The following is a 25,108-nucleotide window of genomic DNA, read 5'->3' as shown; positions in this document are numbered from 1 at the left end:
CAGACCCCACTGGGCTGCTCATGGTGCTCAGGGGCTGCCCATTCCTATCTCATGCCTGCCCACCTGGCCCTTGCTGGATTCTGACACCCAACAGGTGAGACTTTTGCCTGGATACACACACTCACCTCGGGTTAAAGGTAAGGTGACCGTGCCCTACTCCTTCCCTGGGTGGGGCCGTGTGGTTGTTGACTCAGCCCATGACCTGGCCTCTAGAGCCGTGGCCTCTGCTTGTCATCAGCTTGAATCCCAGCCATGGGCTCATGAGCTTGCTCTTGTGGCTTCCAGACCTTTGCTGAGCTCTTTCTCCCATATCCACACAGTCTGGACCTGCAGACCTGCCACAGCTGCCTGGACCCAAGGAGGACAAGGTGGGGGCCCAGAAGGGAGGTAGGAGGCTGTGTGAGGCCCTGCTAGGTTGCGCAGCCCATGTGTGGGCTGGAGCTGGACCTGCTCCTGCCATTCACCAGGCAATAGCAGCTTCTGGGATTCTGTGCCAAGATATATCCTACAGCTAAACCCGAGCATGGACAGTCCATGCAGCACAATATAGCTTGGTGGACACGGTTCCTGCCAGGCTACAAAGAGCTCAGAGCTTAACTTAAGCTCAGGGGCACACAGCTTGATACCTGTGCCCAGCAACTCCATGGCAACCGAGAGACGCAGCCCTTCTGGGGACTCTGCAGTGACATGGGAGCATACATGTGCATGATGAGCAAAAGTACCACATCAGAGCTCATGCTACAACTCGATGCCATTCTGGGGAACACTAAACTGGGCACAGATGAAAACTGGGACAGAAATGTAACGGGCCAAAAGCAAAGGCAGCTGGTCCCAGGGCCTGGTGCCCTGGGCTACTTTTTCTTCTCCTTCTCATTTTTCTCACGTTTTTTGCTATTTTACATAACAAGGCATGTATTATGAAACAAACAAGACAGCACGATTAAAAGCCTTTATATACCTGATACCATCTGCTTTTTCTCACAGGAGATGCAGAGTCAAAGGCCTGGGAAGCTAGGGGCCTACCCAGCAGCCACAAAGATGTCTCCAAGGCCATGAGGCTACCAGCTGTCTGCTTTTCAGGGGGTCAGGAGGGCCAGAGCTGGGCTGAGGACCACTAGGACTCCCTCTAAGCTCAACTCGCTGATCCCACAACTGGCATCTGGTTCCACAGAGCCTCTGAATGGACAGGAGGGGGCAGATATTCTCTCTTCCATGTGCACCCATCATCTGCACAAGCACAGTGTGCTGGGGAATGTCGGCTTTGTGTGTTCTCTGAACACTATCTTTACCCAGACACAGACATTCTGAGCCTAAATGGCAACTCTAGACAGAGTCATCTGATACCCAAATTAACTGCAGTGTCCCACTTTCTTCCCCGCTGTGGTCCCGGTGACCCAGCTCTGCTCTCCCAGGGAGGGTGACTACCTCCAGCTCATGTGCTGGGAGAGTGGTCGTCTCAGCAGTGACCCTTAATCCTGGGGGCTGGTGACACCAACCTGTCTAGAACCAAGAAGCCCTCCATCAAGTGCTTCTATGGGGGTGGAAGAAAAGAGGGTGATGCTTGATGTGAGGAGTGGGGCCTAGTAGGCACTCACTAGCTTTGCTCCTATAAGATCTAGGTAGGTACCACAATAGACCCGCTCTGTGGATGGGCAAACTGAGGCTCAGGAGTGCTTCCTCTGCCAAAGTCTCCTAGCTACCAGGGGCATCCACACCACTGAGCAAATCCCAGACATGGGTTCTCTGAGATGAGCTGGACAAGGCACAGGGTACCGAGTCTGTAGTCTTTCAAACCTGCCAAAGGCTCTGCCACTTAGCAGCTGTGTGGCCGACAGGTAACCCAATTCAGGGCCCCTGGACCCAGCCATGAGGTTAGGAGAGAAAGACCTCCAGAGAATGAACAGCCACAATGGACTTACCTGTTCTCGCCAGCCATGAATGGGGGCACCAGCAGAACATGCAACAGACAGAGAGAAAATCCACCCGTCAAATATAAAAAAGCATAAGTAACCCTATATCACCTTAAAAAAAAAATCAAAACAGTAGTTAAAAATCCTCCTACGAGTAGTCAAGTACTGAGAAATGTCTGTGGCTTACTTTGAAATTGTTCTGCCAAAAAGAAAAAAAGAGCAGACACACACGTAAGTACACCTACACGTGTTCATGTAAGTAAGTATATACACAGATACATGCCAGTACGCGGAGCGAGAGCTCATGTGCACAGGTGAGCCTGCCCAAATGCCAAAGCAGTGACAATCAGTGTGTCTGGTTTTAAGGTTGAAAGCTTCACTACTTTGTAGGTTCATTTTTCAAAATAAAAAGGTGGTGGTTGGGGGGAAGTCCTACAAAGAAAATGCCAGGCTACTTCTACCAAATTCTTAAACAACAGATTATCCAACCTTATGCAAACGTTTCTAGACACTGGGAAAGAAGGGCATCTGCCTCGCCAACCTGTTCTACGAGGCCAACATTACCCCGGCACCAAAATCAGACAAACACAAAAGACAGGAAAACTACAGCCTTTTTATTCACATTGCACGTGTAAAAAAACCCACACAAAAATCTTACCAAATCCTACATAGCAAAACAAATGGAAGATACCTCACTATGGCCAAGTCACAAGGATAGGTTACTGTGAGAAAATTCATAAATGAGACTTATCATACCAATAGATCACAGACTGCGGCAGATGTATAAAAGACGTTTGATAAAATGAAACACCTATTCCTGATAAAACCCTCAGTAAAGTAGCAATAGAATGAGAATTCTCTTAAACTGATAGAGCTTACAAAATAAGCTAGAAGCAATACAGTCCTCATGGAAGAGTCAGATGCATTCCCTCTAAGAAGGGAATGGGATTAAAAATGCCCATGCTCCATTCTATACGGGGTGTCTCACCTCACATGATAAAATGGTAAGATGGAGCCTGTTGTCCATCTCATCTTTGTTAAATATCCACGTGTGGGCACCAGGCTGGGGGCTCCACCCTCAGAATCCCAGCTGTGGGACAGACCTACTTCCGCTCTCCAGTGCCCTCGTCCCGAGACCCAGAGTGCCTAACAGGAAAAGGTCTGGCTTGTTCTCAGAGATCTGCAGGGTCTGGAGGTTTGGGGAGCCCACACCAAACCAGAGGTATGGGGAGTGACAAGTGGTCTCATCAGCTGGCATCCTCCCCGGTCCCAGCCTCCTGGGGGCCAGGTGTCTGACAGGAAGGGCCCCAGGTACCAGGGGAGCTCAGCAGGTGCGTCAGCCAGAGCACCTACTTCTGAGTGGGATTAGCAGGCTGGCCTTGGCCCCAAGGGGGAACCTCTGGCTGCATGACTTGGGGTCTCTGGGGCCGATGCCTTGCCTGGAGCAAAGGAGATTGGGAGGGTCCACTCCACATGTAGTCAGGATGTGGGGCCAGGGCCTCTCCAAGCCTCAGTTTCCCTGTTTCACGGCACCAGGCTTTGCCGCCTTACATCAGCTGGAGCCTTCTCCATCTGCAGGAGGTGTGGATGTGCTCAGGTGGCAAGCAGGACCCCAAGAAAGGCCTCTGGACAGATCTGCAGGAAGATCATCCCTGGAAGGACACGTGCTAACAACTCTGCCCCAGGGCCCTGAGCACAAATGGCCTGGGCCCTGCTCACACTTCTATCTCTGTTAGCCAGTGGCCCATAGCCTCATCTCCTTGAACATGGTTCTTGGTCCTCCCTTTCCTCTGTCCAACTCTCTCACTCCTCGGGGTCCTCCAAATGTACATTCCTCCTGCTGCCCACCTGGTGAACCCCTGCCAAGCTCCTTGATCCCAGGGCAGCTTTGGGGGAGAGGGTCCAGAAGATAACCCCTGTACTCCTGGGTATGTGTGTGTGGGAGCCAGACCTTGCCTGGGGTAGAGGGAGCCAGGTGGGGAGGAAGCTGCGGAGAGGAGAGGAGAGTAGGGGCAGAGTCATATAAGCCCCAGGTGCCAGCCCCCCTCCACACCCTACCCCTTCTGCCACACTAGCACAGGAACCAGCTTGGGTAAACGGGGTGAGACAAGGGACCTGAGAGGGATTATTTCCAGAGGCCCTGCCTATTCCCCCACCCCCTTTTTAAAATTATTTGAGAGAGAGAAAGAGAGACATAAGGAGAGGAGGACCGTGTATTCATGAGAGCTAGTGGTGGGGCAGGGCAGAAGGAGAGGAAAAGAATCTCAAGCAGACTCCCTGCTAAAGCATGGAGCCTGATGTGGGGCTCAATCTCATTACCCTGAGATCATGATCTGAGTCAAAATCAAGAGTCAGACACTTAGCCCACTAAGCCACTCAGACACCCCACCTGCTGATCCTTTCTTGGAGTCCAAGCCCAGTAGGACATTGGCTAGGGCAAGGTCTTGGCCTGGTATTTGAGGAAACCTGGCAGCCCATGGGACAGGGATACCCATACCTTGTGCAGACAAAGAAAGAGCCCATACCAGCCTGAACACAGAAACAAGCCAGGCCTCAAGTCTTGAACTGGAGGGGAAGTGTGTTCTGTGCCCAGGAGCTCAGAGACCTTGCTTCCCAAGAGAAGCAGGCAGAAAGGGCCCATGAGCTGGGGCATGGTAATGGGGGTGACAGGGAAGGATGTCAGAGAGTCCAGGGTTGGGGAGATGCCTGCAGGAAAGGACAGTGGCAGCACAGCGGGGTCAGAGTTCCAGCTGTGGGCACTGAACCTGGGCCACCTTGCAGGGGATGGGCCCAACATGTGGGTGGAGACCCTGAAGCAAAAGGAGCAGCTTCTGAAGAAGATTCAGGGCCCTCTGAGGGCTGAAGGCTAGGGCATGTGGTTCAAGGAAGAGGACCCGTGACTCAGTGGGCACATGGTGGGGGGCGGGCTCAGAGGGCAGGTGGGGTGCTGTCAGCTGATGGGCTCCAGCTGGAAAAGATGGCTTGACTCATGCAGGAGGGTGTGTGCAATGTGTGCAAAGGAGATTCTGAAACAGGCCATCTCCCAATGGGGCTGTGGCTGGGCTTCTGCCTGTTCAAAAAAAGGCCCTGGTCACCGGTGCTCCTCCTCCCTGGTAATGACAGGTTCCCAGCACCCACACAATACCCACACTGCCTCCCTGTTGCTGGCAGCACACAAACTATGGGGTCCTCCCACCCAGGCTCAAAGACGGAGTGTGCCAGCGTGTGGGAGTTGGGAATGGAGGGCCACAGCCTGCACCTAGCGAGCAGGACACCATAGGACCCTGACCATGGAAAGTCACATAACCCAGGGCGCCCACAGACAAGACCAAGAGGCTGCAGCACAAAGTTGCCATGCACTGGAGGGAGGGCCCACTATCTCCTCCCCCCAGCCACATACTCCCACCAAGGTTCCCACATGGACACGTGTGTCTCCCTAAGCTTCCAAGTGGGCAAAGCCCATGGCTGGGAGCTCAGGGTGGGTCCAGGGAGAGCCACCCTTCCTGCTGCTGAGCCTCATGCAGCTGAATGCAGGCCCTCTTACCACTTCTGAGAGGCTCTAGGACTCCCAGGAGTTACCTGAAGACATACACCCCTTTCATGACCAAGGTCCCAGCCTGTGCCACAAGTGCCCACTCAGCCCCATATCACCCCCTTGGGAGCAAGGGCTAATACATCAAGGGGGAGACCACACAGCTGTAGCCAATGGTTTCCCTCTGCCTGCCAGGCCTCCAGGGGAGGGGAGCTCCTTAGGGCTCTGAGTCAGACTGACATCCCTCCCCAGGCTATCTTCCTCCTGTTTGGCCCTGAGTTCCCCACACCCACCCACCTGGCCCCATGCCTGACCCTCCCAACTCCGTTCCCACTCCTGCTGCAAATGAACTCCCAAGGCCATGCTGGGTGCTGGCTCAGGCCTAGGTGTGGGGTCCTTTGTGTGGCTGCAAGTCCCTCCACCTGTGCAAGGCCAGTGTGTCAGTCTTTACAGGTCCTGGCGGAGCTGCTCTCCTCTCCTTCCAGTGCCCCCCTGCACACCTGGCTTCTTGTGAAACAGCACTGTTTGTCCCAGCCTTGTTTCAGTGAACCTCCTTCTCCTCTTTTCTCTCCCTTCAGACACTCCTGCCCTGGCCCACCTCTCAGCCACGGACATATCAAACAATATGGTCTGGCCTGTCTCCCACTGTTTCTAGGGCCACATGGGGCCTGGGCAGAGCAAGACTCAAAGAAAAGCCGGGGCTTTGAGTCTTGGACTGAAACTGACAAGACAGCATGCATTTGCTCCATAAAACCAAGACCAAAAGCAGGCAGTGGTGGCTGTTTTGGTGGCCATCACCCACCTATCAGCCAATCTCCTTGCACAGAGCTGGGGAGATCAGCAGGGAAGCTTCCGTACTTCCCAGAAGGCACAGCTCCAACCCCCACTAGAGGAGGGGGCCTCTCTCTGCTAAAGGAGCAGCAGCAGCAAACCATGGGCCCCAAGGGACCTAGGGATGGATCCTCTGCTTGCTGAGGGCACTGCTTTAGGGTGTGTGGGCCTGGGCAGGCATGGCACCCAGGCAACCTAGGAGAGGAAGGCCTAGTGAGATGGGGTATAAGTCAGTCCACGCTGCAAAGCAGCATGAAGGCCCCACTGCATGCCCTCCTGGGGCTCTGTAGTGAAGTGCACAAGAGGGGTGGCCTCACCAGGCCCAGGAGGGACTCAGAAGTGGGAACACATACCCCTACATACTTCTAAAACTTCTCAAAGTGGGGGCACAAACACAAACCCGAATAGTGTCTAGAAGGCTGGCCACAGGATGGTAGCCTCCACCCTTCCTGCCAGCGGAGAAGTCTCCCCTCTGTCATCCAGGCCCTCATTTGCTGAGCGGCATGCCCAGAGGCAAAGAGGTACCATCCCTGAGCTGACACCAACCTCGGTGGGAATCAGAAAACAGAGCAACATAAAGGCTGCAGGCTGGCAAGTGGTGCCAGCTGGGCTGTAACTATCCTGCCTGTCCTCAGAAGCCCCCGCACCCAGGAGGGAAGCACCAAGTCTCTTACAGCCCAAGACCTGGGAGCCTCCAGAGCCATAAATGACCCTGTGCAGGGCTCCCTCATAAATCCAGGGTTTCTGAGGCTGTGAGAACTTGGCATGCACCCCCAGCCTCCTGTGGGCTGGCTTGCATAGGGCCTACAGGGACAGAAAGGCAGAGAGACCTCGGGGGTGTCTGGCACCCAGAGCCCACATGTGTGCAGCTTTAGGCCATGGGTCAAAGAAGGAGTCTCATACCCCTCAGTATAGACATGGCTGTTTCAGGGCTGCCCACGGGCACTGAGAATTAACAATCAACCCTCTGAGGTGGGAGGCTACCTGGAGGCGAGGGCTCCATGAGGAGGGGTCCGTGGCCATGCTGAGCCAGGCAGAAGCTGAACTAGCTATGTTGGACCTCTCAGGTGGTGGTGGCAGTAGGGTGGGGCTGGGCCCAGTGTGGGATCCACACGGAGACCACTGCAGGGACAAGCCAACTATGAGAGCCCCCGTTCCTCAGCTCTGGGGATCTACCCAGTTCTCTCTGCACCTGCCCAGACCCTAAGAGCTGTCCTCTGCCTCTGCCTTCCCCAACTTCAGGGCCCAGAGTCTGACTCTGGCTTTGTCTGACTCCTTCCCCAAGACTCTAAGTCAGAGCTCTCTGAGGTAGTAACTCCCACACCAGCATTATCCACACTGTGCTCTGGACTGTCCTACTCGCTCTGGTGGAGGAAGTAGACCTCTGAAGCATTCCTGGGGGAATATAAATAGTACACTGGGTCCTCAAGAAAGGAAACATCAAATTACCATATAACCCAGCAACTCCACTTTCAGCTATACACCCAAAAGAAGTGCAAGTGGAGACCTGAACAGAAATGCACACCTGTGTTCACAGCAGCAGGATCCACAACAGCGACAGGCTGAGTCCATCTGCAGATGTGTGCATAAGTACAATGTGACATAGCATACAGTCACACAGTGCTCAGCTGGAGGAAGGAAGCGCTGACACGGGCTTCAGCATGCATAAATCCTAACGACGTGATGCTAAGTGAAGTAAGCTAGCCACAAAAAGGCGAATACTGCAGATTCCGCTTATGTGAGGTCTATAGAGTCATCAAATTCACAGACACAGAGAGTAGATGGTGCTTGCCAAAGGCTGAAGGAGGGGACACTAGGAAGTTAGTGTCTCATGGGCAGTTTCAGCTGGGAAGATGGAAAAGTTCTGGAGATGGATAGTGGTGACAGTTGTACAACAATGTGAATGGACTTAAAACCACTGAACTGTGTACTTTAAAAAAAATGGTTAGAATGGTAAATCTTATGTTATGCATATATGAACAAATTAAAAAAAAAAAAAAAGGCTCTCTCATCATAGGGGCTCTGCAGCCAGCCCCGGGCCAGGCAAGTCCTCAAGGAAAAAACCATGGCAGGCTCCTCAGGAGAGAAGTCATTTCTCTGGGTACAGTCACCCCAAGGGACCCTCAGTGACTAGGTGACAAAGAGTCCACCCAGTGAAACCTGCCCCAGTGGGAGTATGTCTGAGAAGGGGGGTACTTCCTCGGCTATCCTGGGGAATTGCAGGACCAAAAAGAAGACCTAGAGCACCAGGTGTGGCCTTGGATGGGGCAGAAATGCATGCAGACCCAGCCCAGGACCCAGGGGTGATCTGAGAATCCTGTTTCTGTTCTTTAACTGGACACAGCAGGGGTTCAGCAAGTACCCGTCTCTCACTTTGGAGGCAAGGGAGCACATAGCCCCCTCTCCAGCCCCCATACCACACCTCTTATCACATGTGATGCTGGTGACCCGAATTCCACTGGTTGAGGGGGGCCTCACACCCCTAAAAGCCCTGAGGTGGTGCTCTGCCCCCCTGTCCTATGAATGAATGACAGGGGTGAGCAGGCTCCGGGAGGCTCTGGCTTGGCCCTTGGCTGCAGGACCACCAGCAGGAACCAGCCCTCTGCCCCAGCTCTCAACAAACTGCAAGAAGTCATTACCAATCACAAAAATTGTGAATTCAATCTTATCCAAAACTTGTCATCTTAAGGTAAACAGAATGAATAGCCCTGTTACCCAGGACCCTTCCTCTGGGTTCCAGACACTCCAGCAGGCTGTACTGTCCACCCCAGCCCCATCTGACAGATGAGGAAACAGAGGCACAGATAGGTCACTCTTGCCTGAGGTCTCACACTGCTGAGGAGCACAGTGGGGCTTAAGAAGGGTTCTGTCTCTGAAGATCAAGACCTAATCTGTGCCAGGTTCTCAGCAAAGGGTAAGGACACATAAATGACTCACGGTGGCCCAGCCTGTTTTGAAGGACTCCAGCTGTTGGTGGGACAGAGGCCAGCAGGGTGGGGGCTGTGGTGGAAAGCAGCTCATGGCCCCTCACCAGCTCCCAGTCCTGCAAACACTGTCCATCTGCCAGGCAGAGATACGAGGTCTACAACAGCAAAAACACCAGCCCTCAGCAGGCAGAAGGCTGCCCCACATCTTGGGGCTGGGACCACTGGTCCCTTCTATCCATCCAATGAACATCAGGTTTCTCTTTTAAGGCCCAGGCTGGGACAGCAGGAGATGTCAGGCCCTGGTCCGGGTGAGCTAAGTCCCGCTCTACCAACCTCATTCGGCTCTCCTTCTGCTCCTTATGCAAAATGGGGGACTTTTCCAGGGACCCCCAACAGATTTCAACCCCAAATTTCTGCACAGAGTCACAGACACACAAGGCATGCACCAAGGGTGGGGCTGGTGTAGGCAAGATTGCACAGTAAGTCTCCTGGGTTGGGAAGCTGGGACCCGGGTCCCCAACCCACTTTGGCAGACCCCTAAGTTCCTTAGCTCCCTGGGCTGACACTGGGGTTGATAAAGTGGAAACTGTTGCCCAGGACAAAGACCACCACCCTGCTGGAACCTGGTAGGGATGGGATGGGGCACACTGGCGCAGAGGGTAGGTCCACTCACCCTCTCCACACTGGCCTCAGTGCAGGGCCTTGCCCGTGACCACATGCCATGCCCAGGAGGTATAGTGTCCTGGAGATGCCCACTCTCCTGACCCTGCACCTCTGGTCTACCTGATGTGCAGTGGTGCATATGGGTCTACTGGGGAGGGGTGGTTTGGGGGGCAGTGGGGGTGTCTGCCTGGGGGGCTGTATGTGGGGGTAGTGGGCATGTGCCTCCCTGAGGGCTGGTGGTGTGGGGGGTTTCTGGGGCCTCTGGTCCAGCAGCTGAGCAGCAACTGTGGCTGGAGGTCTACAGTCCCTGCCCTAGGCCTGTCCCTAGTCACCCCTGTCTTCTTCCAATGAGGGAAGGGAGAGGCAGCTGGGCCTCCAGACACAACTATCTGTCCAGTTACCTGTTTGTATTTATCTCTTCAAGTGAGCCTGAAAAACACCTGAGAGGGGCGGGGGAGGAGGAGGAGAGGCTGATGCAGGTACACAGGGTAGGCTCCGTGACTGGAGCCTGGCTTCCTACCTAGCAGTCACCCATGCCCTCAGCCCTGCAGTCACATATGTGCTCCCAGTCCCCCTCAGTGCCAGAAGCCCCCACGGTCACTCCAGGAAGCCACCCCAGGGACGAGCCCCAGGCAGCCAAGGCAGCACCAGCTTCAGCCCACCAATGCAGCAGTCTCTTACTCCATCCCAGCCTGGGGTCCTTGCCCGTGGGCACAACCACTCAGGCTGTCTCAGGTGTGGTGAGGGAGGGGTGATGGCAGCCACAGAGAGCACACACAGTACACTGCTCATCACACCTGCGTAAGAAACAAGGATGGCTGTCAAGGTCATTAGCAGGAACCCCTTCTCCTGGGAGGGCAGTAAGGAGGAAGGGCTCCCCAAGGTCCAGCTGTCTGAGGAGTCTGGCCTTTGACCCTCGACAGAGCCTCCTGCACAGCCCAGCCCTCCCACCTCTCTGCTGGGGCAAGGGACCTGAGGGGCAGCCTGCCTTGGCTCCAGTCTGCCCCTCCACCCCTCTGCAACGGCAGCAAACCTTCCTTGAAAAGACACATCCTTATGGTCCTGGCCTGCTCTGAGGGGGCTTGACGAGGGATGGCCCAGCTGCGCAGTGGAAAAATTGCTTGGCTCTTAAAGGGGGCTAGTGGGAAGGAATTTCATGGGAGGAAACGTCCCAAAGTGCCCACCACTTGTAAGGAAAAAAGGGAATTCTTGGTCCAGAATGTTTCTGAGTCACTGCTGGCTCCACAGCTCGAGCTACTGCCAGGAGTGTGTGAGTGTGGGTGTGTGGCTGTGTGAGTGTGGTGCCTTTCGCAGCCTGTGGTCAGCCTCCCTCCCTCCTGGGGAGATGGTCATTGTCCCCCAGGTCCACACGAATGTAGCCGCAGCCCGAGACTACTGCTCTGTGAGGTGGAGGATGGCCTGTGATTGGCAGTGACACGCAGTACCGGCCACAAAAAAAAGGTCTTCAAACTGGAGAAGGGGCCAGGCCATGTGGCTGGCCCAAGAAAGGCCAAGGCCTCTGCTGTGGTAGCACTTGCCTGTCACCTCTTCTCCTGGGTGACGTGCATGGCAGGCATGAGGTGGGAGGGGGCTGGGAGCCCAGGAGAGACACTGTGCCCATCGGACCAGCGGCTGCCACTTGTGTGTATAATCTGAGCAGAGGAGAGACATGAATAAACTTCTCCTGACCTCAGGGACACATGGGCAGGTATGAGGCCTGATGGACTGCCTGCTAGAGCCTGGCCCTCCTGGGACCCTCTGGTACCTATGGAACTCGGGGCTCAGCTGGCCTGAGGGCAAGGGAGGGCAGAGGGCTAGGCTCTCCTTGGTGTTTACTGGGTCCTCTCTGTGGCTAAAGTTAAGCCCCAATCAGAAAACATTCTTGCCAGGGCCACAAAGCCAAACGTGTCCCTGAGGAACACGTGGTGGCAACTGGCAACATGTTGGGTGCTGGGAACACGGAAGGCTGCCGGCCCTCCTGACCCCTCACCACATGCTTGCAGCCAGGTCCTGTGCTGTCAGCTAGTGCAGCTGCCTCAGATGGACTCACGGGGGCACAGCAACGGCAGAATGCCTGGTCCCGGGCTCATGACTCCCTGATCAGGTCCCCAGCTTGAGTGTGTACTCCAGGAAAAACCCTGATGATAAATATTTAAACATGGCTTCCTTATCTACCACAAAATTTTCCATAGCCTTGAGCTTCCTCTTTGACGCATGCAAGATGAACCAGGCTATGGATGACCTCTGACCACCCCCCACCCCGAGGCTGGGTGTGTTCCTGTGACTGTCTGCCCTCAGTAAGTGGCTGCACCTTATGGAGAGGACCTGAGCCCATCCTGGACCATCTCTCCCTGAGGACTGGCTCTACAATGACAACTGCCAAGCAGCTGCAGCCATGGGAGTGGCTAGGTCCCAGATGGGCCTCAAGTCCCGAGTCCGCTACCTAAGCTACGTGACCTTCGGCAAGTTCCCTGGACTCTCTGAGCCTCTGCTTCCGCTTCTGTAATGGGAGAATAGTGGAGCTACCTCCCAGTGACCTGGACAGTGCCTGCCCCTCCATCCACAGGTTCCTGCAGGCTAGTGCAGTGCCAAGTCCCCGGCGGGTGAGTGGGGGTCCAGGGTGCATCCAAATTAAGCCAGAGCAAGATGTCAAAGGACCGTAACTTGGAGAAAACCCATATCTGGCCTGGCAGATGGACAGGAGGAACATCACCCAAGGGAATCAAGGCCCTCATGTTGCCCCTGTTAACTAGAGGGAGCAGACAGTGCAAGCCATGGGGTGTGTCTACTGCCATGACCCCTGGGACCTCCTGCATCTGGGCTGCCTGTCAGACACAGCTGGGCAGCCCTGGCGGGGAAAGATGGGGACCACAATTTGATGTGGGTACCCCTTTCAAGACTGCACAGATGAGGGCTCAGGAAAAACCTGCTGAAGAAATTAAAACAACTCACAAGGCTCCAAGCACAAAGCCCAGGCTGGCTAAGGCTGGGATTTCCTGTTACCTCAGCAGGCAACAGCTGCTGGCCCACAAGGATCAGGCTCCTACGCCAGCTGGCTGTGTGGCCTGATCAGGGCTCAGAGCTGAGGCAGCCTGGGGGAGGCCATACATGTCTGCAGGCCACCACCCCTAGCCTCTCTGGTAACCAACTATCTTCCCAGGGAGCATTTCCTCTGGAAATGACCCGGAATAGCTCACATGATGAATGGACAGGGCACTGTTCTGCAGGAGACTGGCTGGGCTGCAGTGCCACTCCTAACCTGGCCACCCTATTTGTGGCATACTGGAAGGGCCGTGAAATCAACCCTGTCTGCAGCCCTAGGACCAGACTTCCATGCCTAGCATCACCACAGGCTCTTCTGGCCTGGCAGGCAGATGGACACAGTACCAGAGATGGCAGGGCCCAGGCCGGGGAGCATGCACAGAATGGGGGTGGTGAGAGGGTTGACAGATCCTGCTCAACCTTGCCCTGCCAAGCAAGACCCATCTCCCTAGCCAGGTAGGGTTCTTTGTCTGTGGGGAGTCCCTGCCAAATGCAGAACCACTGTGCGGTTCAGACTGGGCCTCACAGACCGCGCCTGTCCTCCAGACAGACAAGGCGGCGTGTGAGGGAGCCCAAGGCACTGGCTGCTGGCCTCTGCTTCTCGAGTCTTCTATGCATCTGACAGGCAAAGTGAGGGCTCCATGAGGTCAAACAGGGCCCATAAACCAGAAGAACGTATCAGGGCACCAGGACCTCTAAGCAAAACTCTCATATTCTGGGAGTCTGCTGGCCTGGTGTGCATTCTGTGCCTCTAGGTGAAGCCCTGCCTGATGCCTGCTGAGTTTCCCTTCCACTCAACTACTCAAGGACAGGGGTCTGCTCCTGCTCTGAACAACCCCACATCAATCTCACCACCCTCCTTTTATCCACTTGGCTAAAACCTGACTACTTTAACTTGATAAAAATGGTGTTTTCTGCTGAGCACAACTTCCCCTTAAAGGACTGGGCTTCCCGACAGCTTGCATCAAATGGGTTAAAGGAGGACTTGGGAGGCCCTGAACTTCCAGGGTTCAGATGGTGGGCCGACAAGCAGCCTTCTGTCTGGACTTGTGTGAGTAGAGCAAGCTGCCCAGACCTGCTTGCCTGCCTGCCTTCTGGCCATGAGGGAACAGAGGAGAGGCGAAAGGGGCCTGTGCTTGGAGCTGTGGTCACTCCTCCTTGGGACAAGGGGCCCTGGAGGGCTGCAGGGAGCTGGGCAGGAAGGAGGGCTGAGGCAAGGGTTTGAAGCTGGACAGGTGAGGCCTTGGCTCTGCACGCTGGGCAGGAGCTGCACGCTCAGCAGTGGCTCACCTACTACTCCCTGGCTTTGTGTCTGCCTGGGCAAGGCCTCTCCTTATAGGGCACATTAGAAACCTCCAAATTTCCCTGGGAGGCCATCTCCTCTGCCCTTCCTCTGTTCCACCTGCCTTTGATCCCCATGGTACCATCTTGGGCTCCCGGGAAGCCCATCATTGACACAGCCCTGTTACCATTCACCATGGCAGGCAGTGTGCTGGCTTGAACTGTGCGCCCAGGAGATGCCTGGCTCCCCCTTTGCACATGGGGACCCTGGGGAGGGGGTAACAGGAAGCCCTGGAGCCAGAGGCCTGTGTGCAAATCCCATCTTTGCCAAGTGACAAATTATTCAGGCTCTCTGAACCATGGTTTCCTCAACTGTGAAGTGGGGCCCCTGAGAATGAGGCATAAGCAAGCACAGCCTGTCAATGAGCAAGTGTGGCAGATCAGTATAGTCACTCTTTGCTCCTGGCCTGCGCCCTTCAGGTAAGGACACCCGCTTGTCCTGCTCCCCAGCCAGCACAGCACACATACAATGTAAGCAGGGTGCACGTGGCACAGCAACTCCACTTCACACAAGCCCCCCTCCGTTAGCTGCAGTCTGGCCGGAGGACCTCTGTCTGTGGCTGCGAAGTTTCCCCCATAGGGAATGGGGACCAGGATTTCAGAGAGAATGCCACCTAGCCTGACTGTTCCAAGACAACACCCCCATCCTGCCTCTTGCTGCTGCGATGCAAACGCCAAACTCGGTGTCTGCTGGTTCTCTTTTTCCAAGGACACCAATGCTCCAGAAAAGTAAATATTTACATGTGAGGCTCTCAAGCTCATAACTCGGCAGGGAGATGCTCACCCGCTGCCCATGTTCGTTCATGAGCCCTGTGGCGGCAGGAGCTAATCCTCAGATGGACAGTGATGCATGGGCCACTCCTCCCAGGCCAGCTGGGGATGCGGTCTAGAAGCAAATGCTTCGTGTATGGGGCTGGGGCCATGTGGAGCTTAGGTGGTTGGGGTACATTCTAAGGCCTGGGGATGACTAGAGAAAGGTGCAGGAACCTCGTCCACAGAGGATGACCGTGCAGGGACTGCCCTTAGCAGACAGGGACAGCACCAGAGTGGAGGCCAAGGCAGTGGTGTCTGGCTCCTGACCTAGGCCTTGCTCTGGGGAAGCCCTGCCTTGGTTTTCACTGGATGGGAAGGAGGCTCTTGTGACTTCAGAGCAGTGGTTCCAGGCTCTGGTTTTGACTGCAGGAATCTTTCCCCAATCCAATCTCACAGGGACCCCAACAACCAGGATCTATGGGTGTGAGATGAGAGGCAGGAGGACCCCATACTTGGTTAGCTTTCTGGGCTTGGCTTATACAGTGGCTGCCCTGGGTGCTGCTGAGGGCTTCCAAGGAAGGCCCTCAGGGTATCCCTACTGTAGGAAGGATGGCTGGTTAGTCAGCCATCTGTCCATCTTCTCAGTATTCCAGGCCTCTGGCTGAGCTCCAATGATAGGGGGTCCCAAAGGGGTTCCAAGATCAGCAGGTACACTCCCCTCCATTCCCTGCACGTGTACTCGGTGCCATGGGCTGGAGGGCAGAGGCCTGGCTGGCCTGCCTGGCCCACACCAGCATAGTCATCAGTAAACCAAATGCTCACAGTGACTTGCAGTATGGAAGTGGGGAGCATAGAACCCAAAAAACTTCATACTAGGAGACCGCTCAGGACAGAAAACAGCCCAGAGACACAAACAGGTAAGTGGTGGCAACCTTGTAATAGGATGCTTGTCTCACCAGCCACAGGAACAGGCACTAAGACCACGGCGGTCCATCTCACAGCTGCTGGCCTGGCAAAGATGACAATGTCTTTCGTCAGGCCACATGGTGGGGGCACATCAGGCTCAGTGTGGGGGACAGACCTCAGGCATGGCGTCATGGACCATCTGCCCTCCAGCCCACTCCTAGGGACATGAGAGGAGGGGTGGCCAGGCCTGGCTACTGCCACCTGGTTTGTGAAACACTCCTCTTGTCTGCTCTTGGAACAAAGCACGGGAAAAAAAGAGATGCGTCTAGACAAACTTGATGTTAAATCCAGCAGTCGATGAATTAAATATGCATGTCATGGAGCAACATGGATAAATCTCAACAACAAGGCTGAGTGAAGAAAGCAAGTTGCACAAGGTCAAGTACAGTCTGATGCAGGTTCTGAAAGGTGTGTAAACAGTGCTAGGTGCTGTTTAAGGGATACATGTCTGCAGGAAAAATATACAAAAGGGTGCTGACAACCACGAAACACAGACAGTGGCGAGGGGGGCAAAGGGGCAGAGGGGAGCCACAGTAGGCTGCCTTGGTGTCCCTGTTTTAAACCCTCAGCCTGCAGTGAGGACAGAGGAACTGGCGCCCCAGGTCACGGCCACCACCAAGTGAAGACATGAGCCTGCCACATCACACCCATCAGCGCCCGTTGGAAGGAGAGCACAGCCCGATGGCTTGCTTGATATCCAGAGAGGAAGCACAGCAAAGCCCTTGATGGGAAGGAACAGGGTGGGTCCCCAGTGCCATAGCCCGGGGTGAACAGGAAACCCCCATGGTTGAAGCACGGCATGTCTCACATCTCAGGTTGTCATGTTGGAAAGCCAGTGATGCTTGGTGGATGTCCCACACGATGGGACCCTAGCTAGCTACCTAGACTTCGAGTGCTGTAAAGAAGCCTCCTGCTGGCCCTCAAGCTGACCACCACAGGTTCCAAATGCCTACCTGGTCCTGAAGGTCCCTTCCCTGTCCTCCGAGAGGGGATGCACTGTGGCCTCTTGTAAAACAGTCTCCAGCACCAGGCACATTCCAACTACTCCCCTGAGACAGGCACTGTCAGTATGCCCATTTTACAGATGGGAAAACTGAGGTCACAGAGCTCGAGAGTGGTAGAACCAGGATTTGACCCAGCTGGTCCGGCTCCAAGCCTGGGGCCCCCACCCTTGCTCTGCTGTCCACCCTGCCCACCTGCTCTTCCTGCTCTCCCACTGGCTTTGAGCTGTTTCCTCCCGCTGGCTTCTTTGCTTCCAGGCTGCCCATGGATGGCCTTTGTCCTTCCAAGCTTCGGTGGGCAGTGAGAAGCTTATGGATCTGGCTACCTGCTGGGGTCTGGTTTGTCTGACGCCTCCTGCTATGCCCAGGCAGGCAAGGGCAACAAGGCTCAGAGAGTTCCAGGCATACCTGGGTCCAGGCTGGGACGACTCAAGGGCTCAGACGTTCAGGTGTCCACCCTGGTGCATCGCAGCAGTCTCCAGAGACCCAGGGTCCCTTGCTCCTGCCTGGCCACTGACCTCCTTCAACTCCACAGCTTTATAAACAATTAACTGCAGGGTTTTAATCTCTCTAGTTACCATCTTTCTAGACAATTATTGATTTGCTGTGACCCCTCCTCTACTCCCCATGTGGGCCTTTTAAACGTTCCTCGTGTAAACACACGGAGGCAGCTGTGCTGCTCACATGCGGCCCTCGGAGCTGGGCCAGATGCACAGCTGTTTGGGGCCGCCTCTCACTGAAGCCTCCGCCCTGCCACCACAGCAAGCCTCACGCTGGGCTGTGGCAAGCCACTGACAGCCGCCTTCACTCGAGGGCCTGGGCCCCACTCCTGGCCATGACTTGGATCGCAGAATTCTAGAGGGTTAGAGAGGGGCTCCTTTAAGACCCAAACATAATCTGGGGCTGGAAGGACTATGCAGTCACGGAGGTGATGAACAACAAATCATTGGTTCCTCTGGAGAACCAAATGACAAACTCCATATCCCCATTTTTGAGATGGGGAAACAGGCTGCCTAGGGGGCTCCCCTTTCTTCCTCTAGTTCCTTGTGGAGGCCCCGAGTTGCTGCCTGGACCCTGTGGAAGGAACCCAAAGTGAGTCCCACCTGTCTCCATCCTCACTGGGGCCTCAGAGCCCCGTCTACACACAGAGGACTCATGAGCTTCTGTGGAACTTGGGATGTCAGTCCCCACAGGCAGCCCTGGTGAAAAGAGGCCCCAGGATGGTTGGCTAAGTGAATAAAGGACCAGCAGCTGTGGTGGGGGTGGGGCCTGAGAGTGGTCCATGCGCTCTGGAGGAAGCCTCCAGAGAGGTGGAAGCAGACAGCACTGCAGGGAAGGGCTGCTGGCTGGCCTGTGGGGCTGTGCTGCCCAAGCAGAGCTCCTAGCTCCCAGAGCTGGCCAGAGCCTGGTCAGAGGCTGCGGGTGGCTGTGGGAGAGAAGGGCTGCCCCAGCTGGTTTCTGCTCCCCCATCAAGGAAAACAGGCCCCAGGCCCAGGCTGGGGCAGCACGTGTGTGGTCTTCAGTGGCTGGACAGCCTATGCCCACCATCCTCCCAGCCGATCCTGATGTCCTCTAACAGGTGTCCATGGCGGGCAGCCTGGGATCAACATGCTAACTATCTGGTATGTGGCTATGTACACGCCACACTTCCAGAATAACCAGCCCTGCAAGCTAGGAACTTGGGACACAGCCACTCAGGAGCCTCGTGGGGAAAACAGAAATTGGACTACAGGTCCCATAGCCTGAAAGTGATGGGCCTACATTCAGGGGTGGCCTGGACACCAGCACCTGGGCCTCTGTCTGAATCCTTGTAGCTGGGATAGCATCTCACCCCAGGGGCCCTGGTAACCCGAACAGAGAGCAAAAACTCAACAGGAAGAAAAAGAGCCAGTGGAGTTCTGGAAGAGGCAAGAATAAGAGTCTGGAGAGACAGAAACCTACCTGCAAACACATCTCCTCATCTGTGAGTGCTGGCAAGTAAGGCCGACGTATAGGCCTCAAGGAAAAGGAGAGCAGTGTTGCCAAATAAGAAGGGTCCACGTGGTTATAAATAATTGCTGAGAAGTACTTAGAAACCATCTTCTCAGGAGAGAGCCTGAGCACCCTGCCCATTTTTCAAACCCCCCACAGACCAGCTGAATTGTGTGCTGGCGGGAATCACACAACCCCTCCACCAGGGCCAGGTGGTGGGCTGGTGGCTGCAGGCCCTCAGGACCGCTGGGGACAAGCGGATCACATGGGAGGGCATCGGGGGACACTGGCCAGGCTGTGAGGGAGGCCCCTATGCACTGCCACAGACGGCTGCCAGCAGCACCACCGTGCTACCCTGCCAGAGCCAAGGGGATGGTGCCTGATTCTTGTCTCACTGCTACTCGGGCGAAGGCTGCCAGATGTTTTCCAGTAAAGCGGCGACACAGGTCTGCGTGTGAAATTGCCCGTGTCTGCCCAGAGTCTTGGAAGCTGCATGTGCTGAACCTGGCTGGTCTGCCTGAACGGTTGGCTATTGTTCTCAGCCACAGATAGTCTTCCTGGCTGGGTATGGGGGGCCTGGTGCAGCAGAGGGCTGGTGGGGCAAACAGGCTTCGGGACAGACATCTCAATGTCAGTTCCTAGCTCTCCAGGCTGAGGGACTCTGCAAGTTACCCACATTTTCGGGGCCTAGACTTCCCTAGGTGGGAAATTGGGACAATCATCATATGCTTCATTGTTGGGGTGGTGAGGCCAAATGAGATGACCCATCCCAAGTACCCACTGAGTGCTTGGGGGACAAGAGCCAGCCTCCTTTCTGTACCCTGGCCTCCCCAAATTTGGGTCCCCATAGGCCAGTACCCCTCTCCTTCAGCCCCAAATGGCAGAGCTGCACCTGGCTCTGCACAGGGCCAAAAAGCAGATGAGCAGGTATGTGGGGTGACTGGGCATGGCTCCTTCCAAATCCCCGAGGTTTAGACTACCTCTAAGGGTCCATGCACCAAGCAGGACTACTGGATAAAAACCACAGAGAGACACATTTTGCTGATTTAAGAAAGTAAGTTCTTTTCAAACCCACAACACTGTTCAATACCAAACGGGCACCCAAATGTGGCAACATGGTAAGGTGCAGACTTTCCCAAAAGCAACTTCACACTCAACACTGACAGTATTTGAACCTTCAGACCTTTCAACTCAGAAATCCCTCTCCTATGAGCTTACAAAGGAAATCAGAGCTACGGAAAACATTTACACACGAGGACACTCACTCCAGCATTACTTACAGGAGCCAGAAATGGGAAATCTGCACGTTCAACAACACAGCAGAACTAACAAGGCACCCGGGGGGGGGGGGTCGTCTGCAGCTACTAAAATATTAAGTTTTTAATAAGAAAAAAACAACACTTATGGGGTATTTACATTACGGTTTCAATTATAGTAAAAAAAAAAAAACTGTGAGGAATACAGTTTTCTTTTCTCTTTTATGTTTTCCTCCCAATTACCACATAATTACAACAACAACAGAATGAGATGTGAGCAGGTGTGGCAGCCCCCTCAGTGGACACAGGCCATATAACAGGGACCTACTGATGCGTTGCTCACTCACCTTTTTCTCTCTTTCAACTTAGAAGTACTAAACACTGCTAGAAGTTGCAAACTGTATTCCAGGAAGGTACATCTCCCCACCTTGAAGTTCGTCACCACAACACCTGCCCAGCTAGAACCCCCAAGGCTGATGCTGTGTGATGGGGAGGTTCTGAAGCCATGGAAAGCCCCACTCCATTAAGTCATAGGGCCTGCCTCTCCTAGGCCCCCCTAGTACCACAGACATTAGCACCAGGAGTTGGGAGAGGCTTTGTGCAGTTTCTAGAAGCACTCCTCATGGCAGGGGAGCATTCGTTCATGCCCTGCAACATGCCTGGCCCTGAGGACCAAGGAGGAAGGAAAGGTCCTCACCCTAAGCCCAGATCCCCAGGGAGCCAGGCCCATCCTCTCCTCAGTTACCCAGCCAAGTGGTCACTCCAGCACTCACAGGGCCATGAGAGAGAACAAGCCATAGTCTTCTGGGAGGAGGGCAAGGGTGACATCTGGGGCTCCTGAAACCGTGGAATCTCGGCACTGACAATACTTGTCCAGAGCGGTGCGGGGTCCCTGGGGCAGGTGGGAGAACTGTATCCCTATCTTCAAAAGCACCCTGGTCCAGTCCCAGACTATAGGAACACTCAGCAGGTGAACCTTAGTCAGATGAGCTTATAAACACACAAAGCCTAGATGACCCTGCCTGTCAGGGAAGCTCATCAAAAAAGCAATCTACCTAGCCTCTGGAACAGAAATGAAGGGAGTGGGGGAGAACAGCACAGATGAAGTTCTGTCACCTGCTTCATGGCACAGGAGAGGGAGGGCCTTTTGAGGACCCTGGAAACCCTGCCTCCACCTGGCCTGCATGCTGCTGAGCTCAGCAACATCCAGGCAGAGGGGCTGGCAGCCCACCATAGCAAGAGGCATCCGGCTGACTAGGCAGGCATTTTCTATTCTTGCTACACACGCCCACCCTGAAGAGTGGGTGCTGGGCCTCCCTCGTGCGACACACGGGGGCCCTGTCTGCTGCACTTGGTCTCCCGACTCTTCTCTGAAAGGGTGGCTGGGCTCTTGCTCTGGTGGACAAACTCCAGAAAAGGAAGGTCAGGGGCCCTTCATTCTGGTGACACAAAGGGAAACAGCCTCAGGAGATAGACCGCAGAAAGAGTGTCCTGGTCTTGGCAGCCCCCTGAACAAGTTTCACACACTGTTACCTCTGGGATTCTCCCAGGCTAATTCCCTCTGGCAAACAAAATGGTACTTACTCTCATCCCCACTCCTGTAGGCAGGGAGGTGCCCCCCTGGGCCTATTTGGGTTGGTCAGTGCCCACTTCTGGGGGACTACAGTCTTGGTGGGCCAGCAGCTGCAAACCCCAGACCCTGGCTCAGTACAGCACAGAGTGGCTGACCACGGGGGCAAAGGGGTGGGAGGTGGGCACTACATCAGGAAAATGCATTCATGCAGAGTAGACCAAATGCTGAACAGGAAGCAAGACTTTAAAGGTTTTGGAATGGTAGATCTGTTAGCAGTGGAGAATTAAGAAACCTGTAACACCACCTCACAGGCTCGCAGCTGCCTCTGGGGGCAGGGGGTGGGGCAGCCAAGAGAAAGTAAGATATCCTCTGACCCTAGCTCCAGCGCCCTAATTTCCTGGCAATTTGGGCAGACCACAGGAGGACTGAAGAACTGAGCAGGACAGCAATGCCATGGACCACACTTAACTGTGGACTGGCCAGATCCTCAACCTTTATACCCCAAACACACCAGAGACCCTGCCCCATCTTGACCCAGAAGAGTGCCAACAAACACACCTACTCGGTTCACAGAAGCTCCCCCACCCCCAGCCTGTAAGTGCAGTCCTAAGACAAGTAGATAAACAAAAGACAGGCAAGAAGACCTCATTTCTGGTCCTTCCCAGCCCAGATATCATGGGGAGAAGGCCCCAAAGCACAAATATGAACAGGAATAAAGAGTCCAATTTTAAACTCTAGAAACCCAGCCTGCCCTCTGGTTGTGGTTACAAAGGTTGTGGTTACAAAGTGCTTCCCAGGAGAGCTGTCCCCGACACAGGTCAGCCTGGAACTCCAACCTCCACAGAAATGGGGGGCAACCAAGGAAAGTGACTGAATAGGTACCTCTGACCAACTCAGCTCCCCCAATCTAGCAGTCGGTCTGCTTTTGCTTCTCTTTCAGGGAGAGCTTGCAACCGGTTCTGGCCCAACTGGTGAGGGCAGGCAGCACTGCCTCCTCCCTGCCCCCAGCCCCAAGTCACACTCAGGCCTTTGTTCTACCTGCACGCGCCGGCAGACTGAGCCCACCCCTTTCCCTGTCAGCTCTTCTCCAGCCCTCACCAGGCAGGATGAGGGTGGGGGGGTTGCTCACAGGTGCAGGGGGAGAGGCTCCTCACTTCCGCTCCGGGTGCGTAAAGCGGCTAAGGTAAGTTAACATTCCAGGTGGGCTACACAGGCAAAAGAACCCACTTTCCCGCCAGACGACACCAGGCCAGCCGGACCCACAGCTGGGGCGGGCCAGATTTTACAGTGGCCCATGGGACAAGGCAAGTGACAGCCCCAGGATAATGGGCTGTAACCCGAGGGAAGCTCAGGCACTGCAAAACCTGGGCGGCGAGGGTGGTGGAGGAGAGAAATTGAAAGGTGAGGAGGTGGAAAGGGTGAAAATAGAGGGCAGGGTGACAACGGGCCGCAGCAGATCAACTGAAAGCTCCGGGCGCCCAGCAGGTCGGCAGGGGGTCCAGAGAGGCTGCGGCAAGTGGGGGCCCCAAGAGAAAAGGAGTTGAGGGCAGGGAGGGCAAGGAAGGTAGAGCTGGCCCAGGGCAGCCCAGCGGGGGCACGGTTCCGGGGCAGCCGGCGCCAGCTGGGAGCCCGTCGCTCCGGGCGCTCACCTGGGCGTGCGCAACGCGGCGGGGTCGCGACGGTCCAGCACGCCTGGCACGCAGTTGGTGAGCTCGGTCCAGTCGGCGTGCAGCCCGCAGCTCCAACCCGTAGAGAAGCGGGAGAAGAGCCAGGTCTCGCGGCGGTTGGGTCGGTAGCAGGTGCACTTCTTCTGGCCGGGCCGGCAGTCGCAGGGCACCTCGAGGCGCACGTTCTGTACGAGGTGGCGGCCGAAGGTGGTGCCACCGGTCTTCTGGATGTGCAGGAAGACAATCACATCGTCGCCCTTCATGTCGAACCGCAGCGAGCGCTCCAGCTCGCGCACCGGGAAGTAGTACTTCTTTTCGTAGTGAGGGTCGGGTGTGGGGAAGAGGTCCAGGTCGTCAGGCGGCGCGCGGCCGCCGGGCGCGCCCAGGCTCAACCCTGGGCCCGCGTACTGGTACAGGATGAGCATGAAGCACGCTGAGCCCGCCACCACCAGCACGAACTTGCTGGCGCGCTCAACCATGGTCCTGCCGCCGGCGCGCCGCCGCCGCATGTGTCACCATCGCCGGCGGCGCGGGGCGCGGGGCCTGGGAGGGCGGGGGGCGCGGGCGCAGCTGCCTTCGCCGTCGCCGCCCGCGCTCCGGCCCGGCCCGGTTACTCGGCGCCCAGGCCGCCCGCAACGGCACAGGCCCCGGCCCTGCGCGGCGCCATGGCTGCTCTCCGCCCAGCCCCGGCTCCGGCTTCCCGGGCCCGACCTCGGGCTCGGTTCCGGCTCCGCTCCAACCCCGGCCCCGGCCCCGGCCCGCGCCCCCTGCGGCCCGGTGCCGGCCACTCTGCTCCGCGCAGCGCCGAGAACGCTCTGCGCCGCCCCGCGCGCCGCCGCGTCTCCGCAGTCCGCCGCCGCCCCGCCCCGGCCCGCCCCCGGCCCGCCCCCGCGGCGCCTCTTGCCGTTGTCGCCCGCTCCGATCCTCGGCTCCGCCCCCTGGAGCTCGCGGGGCCTCCGCGGGTTCTGGGATCCCGGTCTGTGGCTGTGGCTGGAATGCTCCGAGGAGGGCCGACGCCGACTGGGAACCGTTTCCTGTCCGAGAGTCTCGGGGAGCGACTAGGGAACTAGGGAACAAGGGTGCGGGCGGCCCTTCTGGGCTAGAGCGGGGCGCACAGCAACCGGCACTCCTGGCACCTGGGTCTTTCTACCCCCGGAAGTCCCGGCTGCGGGTGGAAAACCCCTTTCCGCGCTTCTCCGGAGGAAAGCCACTGACCTTGCACGCTGAGCGCTCTGGAATTCCAAATGCGAAAGGACCGGGCTGCGATTGGTGGGACCTGGGGGCAGTGGAGCCCGGGCGACGGGAAGATAAGGGAGGGCTGGGGGCGCAGAGGTCGGGGCGCGCGCCCATGATCGGTAGGCCCCTGCCCCATGGCTTTGGGACAATGACCCGGAGCTCCCCTTGGAGAGATAATGAGGTGTCCCGAAGAGGTCTTCGGCCCAGCTACAACGCGGTCTTCTTCTTTGAAAGGAATTTCAGCTAGTGTGCTTTTTCCCCCCTCCACGTTTATTATAAACCTAATGAAAAAAGTTATAAAGAGTTGAGCCAGTATTTCAAATTGTGAACATCCACAAAAAAATTTCCAATTCGGTCTTTGGGAGGTCAGTCAGAGGGTCTGGCCCCCTGGGCCTGTGCCTGTTTTCGCTGGTGCCCTCGTGGGTGCCTCGGGCTTCCT

At 56.0% G+C, this 25,108-nt stretch overlaps 1 protein-coding gene across 1 annotated transcript in view; it reads right to left on the bottom strand.

Annotated features, from left to right (window-relative positions):
- Positions 1–24,244, bottom strand: part of HS6ST1 (heparan sulfate 6-O-sulfotransferase 1) — a 42,485-nt gene extending 18,241 nt beyond the window's left edge. The window contains exon 1 of the mRNA XM_059394521.1: positions 23,416–24,244. Coding sequence (XP_059250504.1) covers positions 23,416–23,942 — 527 coding nt within the window. The 5' untranslated portion in view covers positions 23,943–24,244. The remainder of the gene's footprint in view (positions 1–23,415) is intronic.
- Between the last annotated feature and the right edge of the window lie 864 nt (positions 24,245–25,108).

Source organism: Mustela nigripes, chromosome 3 (genome assembly GCF_022355385.1).
Source record: "Mustela nigripes isolate SB6536 chromosome 3, MUSNIG.SB6536, whole genome shotgun sequence".
Taxonomy (NCBI): Eukaryota; Metazoa; Chordata; class Mammalia; order Carnivora; family Mustelidae; genus Mustela; species Mustela nigripes.
The sequence above is the reverse complement of the archived record's forward strand: the minus strand, read 5'-3'. Positions and strand labels throughout refer to the sequence as shown.